The sequence below is a fragment of the Heterostelium album genome, assembly GCF_000004825.1.
Source record: "Heterostelium album PN500 unplaced genomic scaffold PPL_scaffold10, whole genome shotgun sequence".
Lineage (NCBI taxonomy): Eukaryota > Evosea > Eumycetozoa > Acytosteliales > Acytosteliaceae > Heterostelium > Heterostelium album.
The window spans coordinates 488,060-502,947 of NW_008805072.1; the positions used below are offsets into that span (position 1 = coordinate 488,060).

At 37.3% G+C, this 14,888-nt stretch overlaps 4 protein-coding genes across 4 annotated transcripts; 2 read left to right on the plus strand and 2 right to left on the minus strand.

The window, feature by feature from the left end:
- Window positions 1-1,129: 1,129 nt before the first annotated feature.
- sibB (type A von Willebrand factor domain-containing protein) lies at window positions 1,130-8,369 on the plus strand (the record flags this gene model as incomplete). The annotated part of the gene is made up of 3 exons (XM_020582964.1): window positions 1,130-1,199; window positions 1,417-1,791; window positions 1,873-8,369. The coding sequence occupies 3 exons, from the start codon at window positions 1,130-1,132 to the stop codon at window positions 8,367-8,369; spliced, it is 6,942 nt and encodes a 2,313-aa protein (XP_020429745.1).
- A 199-nt stretch (window positions 8,370-8,568) lies between these two features.
- Window positions 8,569-9,687, minus strand: PPL_12225 (uncharacterized protein; the record flags this gene model as incomplete). The annotated part of the gene is made up of 2 exons (XM_020582965.1): window positions 8,569-8,671; window positions 9,125-9,687. 2 exons carry the CDS (start codon window positions 9,685-9,687, stop codon window positions 8,569-8,571), a joined length of 666 nt encoding a protein of 221 aa, XP_020429746.1.
- A 100-nt stretch (window positions 9,688-9,787) lies between these two features.
- Window positions 9,788-10,634, minus strand: PPL_12226 (uncharacterized protein; the record flags this gene model as incomplete). The annotated part of the gene is made up of 3 exons (XM_020582966.1): window positions 9,788-10,098; window positions 10,208-10,520; window positions 10,605-10,634. 3 exons carry the CDS (start codon window positions 10,632-10,634, stop codon window positions 9,788-9,790), a joined length of 654 nt encoding a protein of 217 aa, XP_020429747.1.
- Window positions 10,635-11,408: 774 nt separating this feature from the next.
- Window positions 11,409-13,283, plus strand: PPL_12227 (uncharacterized protein; the record flags this gene model as incomplete). Its single annotated transcript, XM_020582967.1, has 1 exon — window positions 11,409-13,283. One exon carries the CDS (start codon window positions 11,409-11,411, stop codon window positions 13,281-13,283), a length of 1,875 nt encoding a protein of 624 aa, XP_020429748.1.
- Between the last annotated feature and the right edge of the window lie 1,605 nt (window positions 13,284-14,888).

Sequence of the window (14,888 nt, forward strand, 5' to 3'; positions counted from 1 at the left end):
TTTTTGTTGGGGTACAGAGCTTCAGGCGTTGGCGGAGTTCCATCGGGAGTGAGAAAAAAAAATAGAGACAGCCACTGCTATGATAGCAGTAGTAATGGGGCAAACTTTGGGAGATGAAGTGAAAAGAAATGAACAATATCAAAAACAGAAAAAAACATAACAACAACCACCACCATCAGTTCCTACAACAATTCCATTTTAGAATATTATGGTGTTTTGTAGTGAATGAGGGCGAACCTTGAAGTTTATTTTTTACATCAAAATGAAAAAAACAAATCAAAAAAAGGAATATTGACAAGTTAATTCTTCTAAAATAGAAGAGTGATTCAATTTTGAAAAGATTAATGACTCTGTAACTTGGTAGGTGATTGGCCACCGCAATTGCATTTGAAACAATTGTCGCATCGTTTCACCCCCATAAAGTTAGATTTTTTCTTCAACCCCATTACTTCCGATTGAGATTTCAAAATCAAATTAGTTTGATTGAATTTTTAGACCGATTAAAAAGGTAGATCTGTGAGAGAGTGGGAGGTTGCTGTTTAGGAATTTTTCGAAACAAAAAAAAAAACATATTATCAGTTTTTTCGATTGTCAAAACGCACTAATCATGTTTTTATTGTTGGTGGTTATTTGGTCGGATCAATTTTTTTTAGCCTATTTTTCTCTAAAAAAAAAAAATGAAAAAAATCTAGATTACTAAAACCTTGAAAAAAATGTTGTTCTTTCATTCAAAATCTTTTTTTTTTTTACAATTATTTTTAATTTTAAATCAGCGTGTTTCTGATTTGATCAAATTAGAAACAGTGATTTGGTTTCTAATCATACTCCTAACCAAGGACTTATTTATCATTTCGCATTTTGAAACAAAACCTGTTATTTTTTTAATTGTACAATAATTATAATTATTTGTTATATATATATCAGATAAATATATATATAATAATTTTTTATAGGTGTAATATTTTATTTATTTTAATTATTTATTTATTATATTACCAACAACTCACAAACTTAAATAAAAAAATCAATTCACCTTTTTACAATAATAATATCCGACATTTTGTACTAAACTATAAATATTTATAGAGAGAAATCCATTTTTCCTCTTTAAAAAAACAATTAAAAAAAAATGGAGGGCAGATCGCTCACCACAGTTTGTACACTTTTACTATTTGTAACTTTAATTTCACATGTTTCAGGTATGTAATAATTATAAATAATATAATAATTATAAAATAATTTCCAAGATATTATCTTGCGACAAAAATAATTTTTCAAATAAAAAATTTGTTCGCAAAAAGGAAAAATTTAAAAATAGATATTGATTGGTTTATTTTAGAAAATAAAATAAAATAAAAATAAAAATTAAATAAAAATTATTAACATATATGAATATATTTTTTCCTAAAATAATAGCAACCCATTTTAGATATGGTACATTATCTTGGGTTCAGTCAACATCAAATGATAGAGCTTGGACCTTCACATTGAAGGCAGCTTTCAGATATTCCTACTTCCCAGAGAATAGCATCTACCCCAAGGTTGGTGATACCATCACCTACGGTGTTTTCAGTTTCGATTATACATACAGAGCTTGTTTCATTTTCTGCTGGGATGAAACAGACACTGACCAATACAACATCAAATGGGTTGTCAACAATATTGATCTCAACTCTGATTGGATTACAGCAACTATGATTCAAGGTTTCTCTGCAACCAGCGGTATTTTCTGGATCAAGGGTTACTACTATGGACAAAACAGATTGTCAACATTGGTAAACAATGCTGATGGTAAGTAATCTTTAATAGTTTATTTGTTTTTATTTTTTTATTAATTAAAAATATTAATATTATCTTTATTAAATTATAAAGGTGCATGGAATCTCCAAGTTATTATGCCACTCAAGAATGGTGTCACTGGACAAGTTTCACCAACTTCATCACTTCTACCAGTTATTCCACTCAATTTGCAAGATCCATCTTCAAAGATTTTCCCAATTCCAGCCAACGACCCAAGTAAAACTACTCTTTCCTACTCACTTGCATCATCTAGTGTCATGGCAGGTAGCCAACCAAATGGTCTCTCCATTTCTTCCAATGGTATTGTAACTTTCAATCCAACTCAGACTGGTGTTTTCAGTGCTCAAGTCCTTGTTACCAAGTCTTACTCTGGTGCTGGAACTACATCGTACATTCCAGTTGATTTCCTTGTCAACGTTACCAACACACCAATCATTGCCACTCCACCATCTTTTATTGTCCCAACTCCAACCATCGGTACCACTCTCCAAATCAGTGCTAGAATTCTTTCCAACATTGTTTTGGCTGCCTATACTCCAATGTCCGGAAGAACTTGTGAAATTTCTATTGGTGATTTGCCAACTGGTGTTGTCCGTCAATCTCCAGTCGTCAGTGGTTCCTACACCAATGTCACTCTTCAATGGCTTCCAGATACCTCTGCAGTAGGTACCTACATTATCAATTTGTCCACCAAGGACAATCAAGGTGTCGTCATGTCCGGTGGTTCCCAATACTTCTATTTGCAAGTTACCATGCCACAATGTGGAAACGGTCAACCAGTGGGCGGTGTCTGCCAATGTGACCCAGGATGGACAGGTCCAAAGTGTGATCAATGTGCTCCAGGTCGTTACGGTCCAAACTGTATTGTAACTCCCCCATGTGTCAATGGTGTTCCATCGGAAGGTACTACCGGTACTGGTATCTGTACTTGCAACCAAGGTTGGACTGGTCCATCCTGTAACCAAAACATTATCCAACGTTGTAGTTTGTCTAACCCATCCACTATCATTTCTCAACAAATTGCTTTGGCTTCACAAATTTTGCAACCAGCCGGTTCACAAGTTTTCCTCTCTGCCGGTTCCTTGTCATCCGTCAACTTCCCCTCATACATAAATCAACCAAATAACTTGGCTTTGGATATCTACTTTGTATTCGATTTAACCTCAGCATCCTCGATTCCAGCAACCACTTTTGCCAGTCTCAAAACCTCCTTCCCAACTTTGGTCACCAATTTGGTAGGTGTAAGACCAGTTATCAAGTATGGTGTTGGTACCTTCTCTGACTCTGTCGCTTCCGCCAGTCCATTCACCCTCAAGTCCTACTTGAAGACTGGAACTGATATTATGGCAACCATCAACTCATTGGCTTTCACCACTGCTGCACCATTGCAAGATCTCCCATACACTGCAGTCACCCAAGGAATTCCATACATGACCTGGTCAAGTGCCAACTCCATCAAGTCAGTCATCTTGATTACCGATAACAACATTGCACCATCAACTGCTGCTTTGAATCAACTCCAAGCTGCTTTGACCAACTACAATGTATTGCTCGGTGTCTTTGCCTATGGTAGTTCCTCAACCTACAATTGGTTGTCTCCAGCCAAGCTCGGTGCCAACTTGGATTGGTCCGCTTCCTCCAACTGGTTCGCTCAACTTCCAAACTTGGTTAGCACACTCGGTAGCAGCATGAACATCTTTGTTGCCAGTGACACCAGTTCAGTTGTCAATGCTGCTCCAGTGTTGACCAGCAATACTGCAACATTCGCCAACTTCACCACCGTCCTCAAATTCCCAGTCGCACCAATCACCGACAACAATCCAACTGTAACTCTCCGTTCTCCAGGTTTCGGTCACCAAATCATCAATATCCAATATAACCATGCTCCAGTGACCTCATCGTTCTCGATCACCGTAAATGAGAATACAGGTGTTGGAACTGCACCAACTACAACCTTTGCAGTCTCGGCCAGCGACGTTGATTTCAACGTTCTCTCTGTAAATTTCGCCAAGCTCCCAACTCTTGGTACTTTGTTGTACAAGGGTAATCCAGTCACCGCATTGACTGATATTTCACCCCTTACTCCTACATCAAAAGATTTCACTTTTAATCCATCGCTCTACAAATACGGTAGTGAGCAAATCACTTTCACCGTTTCCGACGGTTGTCTCCAAACCACCGGTACTTTGACCATCAACGTCAACATGCAAAATATCGCACCAACCTGTTCCAACGTTGCCTTTACTGCCGATCAGTTCAACAGCATCAACTTCACCCTCTCTGGAACAGAGTTCAACGGTTTGAGCCTCAACCTCCAATTGTCCTCGACCATTGCTCAACTCGCTAGCATCGGTACCATTATGTACAACGGTCAACCAGCTGTTGCTTCTACCAACTATCCAAGCCCATCGAACTTCACTTTTGTTCCAAAGAACTCAGCTGTCAACGGTCCATACTCCACTTCATTCATTGTCACTAATCCAGCCACTCTTTCCAAGATCTGTACTTTGACAATCACAGTTGCCCGTCTCTACTTGCCACCAACCATCAGCATTGTCACCTCGCAAACCATGACTCCATTGACCACCAAGACTATTCCATTCACCATTTCCAGTTATGAAGATATTCTTAAGGTCAATATCACCAGCATCAGTCCAGCCAGTGGTAAATTCTATGACAATAACAACAGTCCAATCAACTCTGCTCCATACCAATTCGGTACCTACACTCTCACCGGTGTCTACTCAGCATCTGCCAATATCTACTATGCTGCTATCAACGCCAACGAGAACAACATTGCCTTCACCATCCAAGTTGCCGATTACTTTGGTGGTACCGATACCAAGACTGTCACCATTGCCGTCACTGGTCCACGTGTCAACCATCCACCAATTGCCAACGCAATCCCAACTCAAGTATTGAATGAAGACGATGTCTCTGCCACCATGGTTCTCAACGGTTCCGATCCAGATCAACCAAGATACGATAACACCCTCAGTGTCATCATTATCAATTCCCCACAATCCGGTGTTTTGACCAACCCAGACGGTTCAGCTTTGAACAACTTTAACAACGCTCCACTCAATGTCATCTACAAACCAAACACTGGATTCTACGGACAAGATCAATTCACCTATGCCCTAGAAGATTCTCTCAGTGCTTCATCCAACCAAGTTGTAGTTACCTTGAATGTTAACCACGTCAACCATGCCCCAACTATCACTCTCCCAAGTTTGGCTCTCTACGGTCAAACCGGTGGTCAAACCCCAACTCAAACCTTCACAGTTGTCCCATCAGATGTTGATGCCGGTGATGCTCTCACTGTAACCGTTTTGACTGTCCCAACTCCAGGTGCTTTCTCTCTTGCTGCATCTGGTGTTGCTGTTACCGCAGGTACTGTCATTACCACATTCGACCTTATCTACACTATCCCAGTTGCCATCAACCACGATTTCGTCTCCTCGTACTCTATCAAGGTCTGTGACAACTACAGCCCACAATTATGTTTCACTCAGACTGCCCCTGTCACTTTCAACTTCACCACTATCCATCCACCACCAACCTGTCAACCAGTAACCATCACCACTGACCAATTGACAAACTATCCATTCACTCTTACTGGTGCCGATCAAGATTCAGCCCCAGGAACTGTCACTGCCCAAATCACTGCCTTCCCAGGTTTGTCAACTGTTGGTTCACTCTTGTACAACGGTCAACAAATCCAAACCACTGACCAACTCGTTGTCCCAGCTGCAGTTACATTCTCTCCATTGGCCACCACTGATAATGCCAACGTTCCATTGGCCTACACTATTGTAAATCAATTCGGAATGAGTGTACAATGTCCACTTACTTTGATTGTCAACCGTGTTGGAGTTGCTCCAACTCTTCAATTGTCCGACACCATCACCATCACCCCAGATGTCAACAAGTCAATTCCATTCACCGTTTCCGATCTCGACTTCAATGAAGTATTGACTGTTACCGTTACCTCTGTCACTCCATCGTTCGGTACTTTCTACGATCAAAACAATGTCACCATCAACACTGTCAACCAAGCCCTCGGTAGCTTCAATGTTGCTGCCACTCACACCTCCAGCTCATTCTTTACCTACAAGGCATCTAACCAACAATACTCTGGTGTTAGCATCACTCTCTTGGTTACCGATTCCACTGGTAAAACTGACAGCAAGACTCTCAACATTGTTGTCTCTGGTAGTGTTGTAAGTTATCAACCAGTTGCCAACCCAGTTGGTCCAATTGTTACCGACCAAAACGGACAATCCGATGAATACACTTTCACCGCTTCACATCCAAATATGCCAGCATACAATGGCGCCCTCACTGTCGTCATCTCAACTCCACCACAACGTGGTAGCATTGTCAACCATACCTCTTTGGCTACTCCAACCAAGTTCATCTATGTACCATCACCAAACATCTTTGGTACTGACAGCTTCCAATACTACGTTGTCGATGACAATGGTATCACCTCCAACATTGTCCCAGTTGCAGTCACCATCAACAAGGTCGATTACCCACCAATCATTGATTTCAATCCACCAACTATTGTCGCCACCGGTGATTGTCTCACTCAACCATCCTCAATTCCATTCAACTTGACTGTTACCAACATCAACGAAGTCGATTTCTACAATGTCACTCTTACTGTCCTCCCAACCAAGGGATTCTTCTACTACAAGGGACAAAAGATTGTAGCCGTTCCATTCCCACTCCCAATCGATCAATTGGAGAACACCCTCACCTTCTTGTCAAATGACATCAAGTTTGGTTATGCCGACACCTACCAAATCACCTCATGTACCAACATCAAGTGTGGTAACACCACCGGTAATATCTTGTTCGACTACTCCTATTCCACTCCAGTCGGTGCAACTCAAGACGTTGTCACCCTCCAAGACGCTCCAGTTGCATTCACTCTTGGTGGATCCGTTTGTGAAGGTGAGACCGTTTTCTTCCAATTCCTCTCACTCCCACTCTATGGTGTCTTCATTGACTCCAACGGTAACAACATCACCTCAACTACCACCAATGTCACCAACCCATCTGTCACATACGCACCAAACGCTGGTATCTACGGTCGTCCAGTCGAGACTGTTTACTACCAAGTCTTATCTCACCGTGGACAAGTTTCAATCTCATACCCACTCAACTTCTATGTCGATCAAGTTATCTTCCCAACATACAATGGTCCACTTAACTTCACCACCTATGAGAACGTTTCACTCCCACTCATGTTCACAGAGTCCAACGTCGTTGGTTCCATGATTCAAATTCTCTCCTACACTCGTAAGGGTGAATTGGTATACCACTTCAACGAAACCTCTAATATCAACATCACCAAGAGTGGTTTGCAACGTGGAGGTGCCTCACCATACAAATTCACCTACTACCCACCACCAGGTGTCTTTGGTCAAGATTTGGATAGCTTCCAATTTGTATTGGCTCAAAACTTCACCTCCAAGGTTTACACTGTCTACATTACCGTTCTCCAAGTATTCGTTGCTCCAGTTGTCATCCCATTGACCTACACCAAGGAAGACGCACTTGTTACCCCAATCCAAAATGGTATCGCCCAAGTATTGACCAACGGTTCAACCGTTCTCACCTGGAATGTCACCTCTGAAGATTTGCCATGGGCTACTCTCACCAGCAATGTCACCACTCCACTCAACAGAGGTCAATTCTTCCAATATGTCGATGGTGTCAAGGGTGCTCTCATCTCTGGTACCAATCAACAAGTCAGCCGTTCCTCCAACGGTCTCTGGAGTGTCTTGTATCAAACCCCACTCGGTAGATCCGGTAAGAAATTCGCTACTCTCTTGGTCTATGCCTACGACGAGAAGGACTTGTCAAGCAGCAAGACCATCTCAGTCGATGTTTTCCCTAAGAATGTTCCACCCGTTGTAACACTCAACCAAACCGTCCAATACGCCAGCAACAAACTCTCATTCGCCTTTAACAATGTCTCTGTCTACGATTTCGAATCGTTCGGTAACACCAACAACATCACAATAACTGTCAACCTCACTGACTCTGCCACTGGTGAACTCGCCACCACCGGATCGATCTACATGCAATACGCCAGTGCCGATTCCTGTTCAACTCTTACCAACACTTCCATCACTTGTTTGAGCACCAACAATCTCCTCAACTACTATTTGAGCTCGTTGACAGCCTCCTTCACCAAGTCTGGTAACTACACATTAGTAGTATACGTTAACGATCTCGGATACATCCGTACTCTTAACATCTACAATAGCGTTGATCAATTGAGCGACACCAAGACCTCAGTCATCATTGTAACTGCACCAGGTAATGGAGGTGGTAACAAGACTGTTGTTATTTCCGCCGCTATTGCTGCCGCTGCTGTTGCCGCTGCCATCATTGCCCTCGGTGTCTGGAGAGTCCTCAAGGCACGTGCTCCACCAACTGATGCCTTCTTCGGTGACTCACCATTCTCTGACGGTTCCGTCTCTAGTAACCCATTGTACGAACACTCTCCAAATTCTGGTAACAATCCATTATACGAAGGTGGAGTCAATTAAAATATTCAAAATTATAAATAATAATAAATCCTTTTTTTTCCCGAATCAAACATTAAATTTAAATGAATTAGTAATTGTTTATTACTTACATCTAAATAAATTATTTCTTAAACTAGTTTCAAAATCCAAATTATAAAGATATTAATAGAATAGTAATTGGATAGATAATAGTTATTTATTTAAAGCAAAAAAAAGGTATTTATTTAATCTTTAAACCTTTGTTGATGGTACCAACTTGACGTTTGACTTGTGCAAATGAATGTGATGATATTTCAGAGTCAGTGAGATTGGTGTGTAGTAATCTTGAGTTGGGGAAATTGGTTTGGAGTAAACAACAATTGGTGAGATTGGAATTCGATATTTTCGTATATTTAAAGAGTGTTCCTGTGAGATTCGATCGTGAAAAGTTGACATTGGTCAGTTTGCAGTGTGCAAAGATATTGGATCCGCAATTCGATTGGAAAAAGTTGATATTGGTTATGAAGCTGTCGATATAGTGTGTCTTTACATGAGCAGAGCCGTTCATATCACTACTACTGAGCTTGCAATTGGTAAAGGTGGTATTGGTGAAGCAGGTACCAATGAAATAGCAGTTGGTAAAGGTACAATCGATAAACTGACAACTGTTTATGTTGATTCCGTCAAATCTGACCTCGTTGAATGTTACACTTCGGTAGATCTCCAGTTGCAGTGGAGTCCGGAATGATTTGTGTGAGAATGTCTCTTTGTCTCTCGGTGCCATAGTGTTAAAGTACATATGTTGGAATTCGGGTGGAATCGAATTCTTGGTTTGCAGTGGAACCTTTCCATTGGGATTGGCTGTTGTCGTGATGGTGATAGGTGAGCCAATGGTCGATGACATCATTGGTTGTGGTTGTTGTTGTGAGGATGCCAATGGATAGTTGTAGAAGTAACTCGATGGTTGTGGTGGAAGTGGTTGTTGCATTGGGTATTGATAGGGTGAGTTCTGATAGATTGGTTGACCAAACATGTAGGTCGATGGTCGTGGTGGGTAGTGATAGTAGCCTGCACCATTTGGCTGTGGCATATATTGTAATGGTTGTGTTGTTTGTTGTGGTGGTAGTTGTGATTGCTGTGGGTAGAACATCGATGGGTAATCTTTTGATGATGGTGGTGGCAATGGACCGCCTGTTGGTTTAGGTGCCAAATGTGAGTAGGGACTGTTGATTTGTGATTGATATTGTAAATCTTGCAATTGTGGTGCTGATGGTTGTTGTGATAGTGTTGATGTTGATGTTATCGTCATCGATGGTGTATTTATAATAGATGGTGGTCCTGAAATTGGTGAACTAGACATTTGAATAGTAGAAGATGGTGGTATATTTAAATTTGATGCATTTGTCGAAATATTATATTGTACAGCTGGATAATTATTACTATTATTATTATTATTATTATTATATATTATTATTATTATTATTATTATTATTATTGTTGTTGTTGTTATTATTGTTATTATTATTATTATTGAAATTAGAGTTATTATTCATATTACTATTACTGTTATTTGAGTTTGTCGAAACAGAATTTGAGCTATTGCTATTATTAGAAGTTGTAGCATTATTGGCGTTTGTTGGACTAGCACTTCCAAACATTCTTCTTGTTAAATCAAAAAGTGGATTGATAATCGATGGTAAATTCTTAGATGAAGAATTGTTGTTGTTTGTGGGTGTATCTTCAACTTTTGGTACAAATCCTTTTGGTAAAACTGTGTTATAGTTATAGATAAGATAATAGTATTATGTTATATTAGTAAATATTATATATAGATCGTAAAGGTATGATTATGATTAATATTAGATTCTATAGATAGATACCGATTGAACATGATTCAACATGACTGATTATTTCCTTTCTGGTGGTTGATTTCTTGCATACTTTGCAAGTGACTTTTAATTCACCGAGTGGTCTGAATAAGAATTTGAGTGTGGCAGGTGAGAGTGTAACTGTATCCCATTGTGGAACTGCCATTCTACAGAATGGACATTTGTCAAGTTTCCCGACACATTGTCTGCAGAATAGTTGTGTACATTGATTCAGTGATTGATGTTCGACCGGATCGATCAACGGACAATAACAAATAGGACATTCAATTGCTTCATTATCTGTTTCATCATCATAACTAAATGGCTATAGTATTTTATAATTAACAACAATATAATAGTTAATTAATCATTTCAATAATTAATATATAATTAGAATTTAAATACATACTAAATCACTAATATCTTCAGTTGTGTCCATTTAAAATGCAAATTGTCTTTATTACTTTTTTACTTTTATTTATTTTAAAAGATAAATGAAACAAAAAATAGATATATATATATATATAAAGATAAGATAGAGCTACTTCAAGTTATATCTTATCAAACTGACTAACAAGTTTAAAATTAAAATAAAAATGAAAAATTAAAGTATTGATTTAAGTTGGTTCTTTGTTTGGTGGGATTGATGAACAAAGAAAAGAAATTTTATTTATATTTTTTAAAAATTTTGCAAAAAAAAATAAATTTTGTTCAGAAAAATAAGAAACATGATAAAATTTCTGGGGTTAACAATCAACAAAGATCGATCTTTTGCAATCAAACATTAATTTAAATATCAAACGTTTTTGAATTTTAGACCTTTTTTGTTTTTTCAATTGTCTATGAATAAATGAGTCATGCAAATTATTTATATTTATAATAATAATAATCATTTTGTAAAAACAACAAAACAAATTTACTACTCACACGGTTACATTGGTAAAGGAAATCAATGAATCAATTAATTAATGGGTTATGAATACACGTTTTAATTAGTTTGCAGGCATAAATTCGATTTTTTCCTTTCTATAAATAAACAAACTAAAATAGTTATTTGCAAAACAAAAATTTTACTAAAGTTAATTTTTATTTGTATTACTATTTATTTATTTTTAATATCAAAACATTCGTTTCCATTTTTTATTATTAAAAAATATCGAAAATTAAGTTGAAATCTTTTCTCTAAAATATATATTCAACTGGCGTAAAAATAATGACTATTGTCAAAGAAAAAGATGGGGAGTTGGAATCGACTACTACAACATCGGTGTTGATTGTTGGTGGTGGAATTGTTGGTCTTACATCGGCACTACTATTACAAAGACAAGGTATCGATTGTATATTGGTGGAGAAACATCAATCGACTAATGTTCATCCTCGTTCGCGTGGCTTCAATGCGAGAACCATGGAGATTTGGCACGAGCTCGGTGTGGACAAGGAGATTGCCGAGGCGGGCAGTGCAATCGGTTTGTCGAAAGGAATCTATTCCGGTAGGACTCTGCTCGAGGTTATGAGTTCTCATACTCTAAAGCTAAGATCTTTCGGTTTCGGACTGATTCTCATCGTGATGTTCTTCCTACTCTTTAAACTACTGCCTGGAATCTATTTTTCACTGATCATGGGAGCGATTGCTTTCTCACTGATGAAACTGGTGCGTCATGTTATTCGATATTACAAACAAGGCAGTCCTTTCGGACTACAAAGATGTACTCAAGATTTGGCTGAACCAATTCTACTTCAGCATGCACTCACCAGAGCGAAACAATCGGATTCCTCAGAATTGAAGATTCATTTCAATACAGAGTGTGTGGATTTCATACAAGATAGCAATGGTGTAACTGCAACATTGAAATCAAGAGATGTCAATGGTAAAACGTTTGAGATTAAAAGTAAATACATGTTGGCATGCGATGGTGCAAACAGTCCGACAAGAACTGCGTTGAAAATCGAAATGGATGGAGTTGGTGTGTTGTCTCAGCAATTGAATATCTTCTTTAGATGTGATCTCTCAAAGTTGGTGGTTGGCAGAGAATTCAGTATGGTGTTGGTGGAGAACGAGAAGGTCAGAGGTCTCTTCGCATCGATTAACAATAGCGATCTTTGGGTGCTTCACGTAGCGATGGCCGAGGGTGAAACCATTGCTGACTACCCACGTGAACGATGTATTCAGTGTATCAAGTATGCAATTGGTGATTTCGATGTCACTGTTGCCAAAAAATTCAATCTAAACTTGGATCAAATTGAATTGAAAGGATCGCAACCATGGTGGTCTAGAGTAAGAGTTGCAAAACAATTGGTTGTCGATCGTATTATACTAGTGGGTGACTCTGCCAAGAATATGCCGCCTTGGGGTGGCTTTGGTGCAAACTCTGGCATTGCCGAGGCACATAACTTGGCTTGGAAGTTGGCAGCCATCTTACGAGGAGAAGCTGAACCATCGTTGTTGGCAACATATCAAGATGAGAGACACCCAATTGCTGCCAAACTAGCATCACTCGCCGGTAGTTTCAACGATTCTCGTGGTTTGATTCAGAATGGTATCACAACAGTGCCAACCATGATTCTCAAGGTATTTCCATATCTCATCCTTGGCTATGGATACCGCTCGAAATCATTCAACAATCAACAGAATGGATTTGATCAAGTCGATGAACAAACTCGTGATCTTGTTGGACGACCCGGTACAAGAGTTCCACATAAACTCATTAGAAAACTATCGAATCAAAACAATGAAGAACAAGTGGAGAATGATGGCGAAGAACAAAGAGAGGAAACAAAGATAATCTCAACTTTGGATCTAATAGACTATAGGAAATCATTGTTAATTGTTGGAGGTGAGAGTAGATGGCAATTTGTGGCCGATGAACTACTAAGAGATCGATCATCCACTCCACTGAAAGTTGTTGTTGCACAAAAAGACTTTGACGATTCCGGTATCGATTGGTCCATCGACTTTGGTATCACAACAAGTGGTATGCTTCTAGTACGTCCAGATGGATTCGTTTCATCTCGCTTCAAAGATGATTCAGAAGCATCTAAATTAAATTTAATTCAATCTTTAAATATTATTTACTGTAAAGAAAATTAAAATAAATTTTCAGAACTGAAATAACGAAAAAAATATTTTTGGCAAAAGGACCCGTTTTTTTTTTTTTTTTTTTTTTTTGTTACAAAAAAGGTACACCAACCATAATATGATCATGATCTAGATATCAATAAAACAGATATGATTGCATTTTTCACAATTTGAGTTCACTATTGATACTATTTTTTTGCACGTTTTTCATTCAATGATTGAGGTGTTTTCAGAATCAATATAAGATGAATTAAATATGCCCTGCCTACGAAGAGTCTTATTACTTTGATTAATTTGACCCTTACCTTTCAACGGGTACAACTTTAAATATTAAATTAAATAGAAAAAAAAAAAATTTTGGAGGAAATCCTAAGATGTTGTCATTTGGATTATATTTATTTGGAAAGTAAAGTAACTAAACTACAAGATTATTGTAATATTGGAAAGGGTTGATCTACAAATGTAATCTTAAGATTTCCTTTTTTCAAAATTTTTATTAGTTTTTTTTTTCATATATTAAATTAAATGAATAATTAAAAATAACAAAATTAAAAAAAAAAATATCATAATTGTTTTGGAACCATTGATTAAAATTAAATGTCAAGATAAAATAACTTGAATGAATCACTTTCTTTTTAGGGTGGTCAATGAATCATATCCTACTCTTATAAAGGATAATATTAAAAAATACAAAAACAATTTTTTTAACTGTTAAAAAAGTTAAACCCCATTAAAAAAAAAATTAATGTGACAGCTGTGGGAGAATAAACCACATATATTTTTTAACAAGAAGTATCATACCATTCATAAAGGTTAATCTATCTTTAATCTCAGACAATCTTGTATGAAGTTGTCAATCAATTATCTTAATCTTAATTTGTTTATTTTTTTGGTGTAATTAAATTAGTTTTTGTTGATATATATAATTTTGTGGGTTATAAGAATAGATTGTTTTGTGTTTATGTGGTTTGTTTTTGGGGTTGGCTCAATATTGAACTTTCAACTAATAAATAGGTTATCCACTTATCATCATTATTTAAAAATTGTTATATAACCATAATAGAAGAGTGTATACTGTGTTTTTTTTTTTAAATTTACAATGATCTAAATTAGTCGTTTTCTCAAACGTCAACTTCAACATATGTTGATCACTTTTAAAATGAACAAATAAAAAAAATCTCAAACAGCATAACGACAATAACAAGAACGATCTAAAACCATAAAGTATTAAAATTTAAATGATACATCAATGATCATCCATGGATAATTTTTAATGTTTTCATTGATTTTAACATCCACTATAAATATGTATTCATGCCATCATACTCTTAATAAGTATATGTAGGGGAGTCAATATCTATCTAGATTTTAGTAGTTGAAATCGTCACTTGTGGGTGTGATGTGCCTAGTATATCTTTAAAGAATTATATAACTTATTAAAAAATAAAATGACAGTTTAATTTTATGATGATGTTGTATTTGTTTTAAGTAAACTTTTGTAGATTGAATGGTACAGTTTGAACAACCATATTTTTTAAATTTCAGATTTACTTTGGCGAACGCTAACCTACTACTATATAAATATCAATTGTCTAAATCATTAAAATATTAATAAAT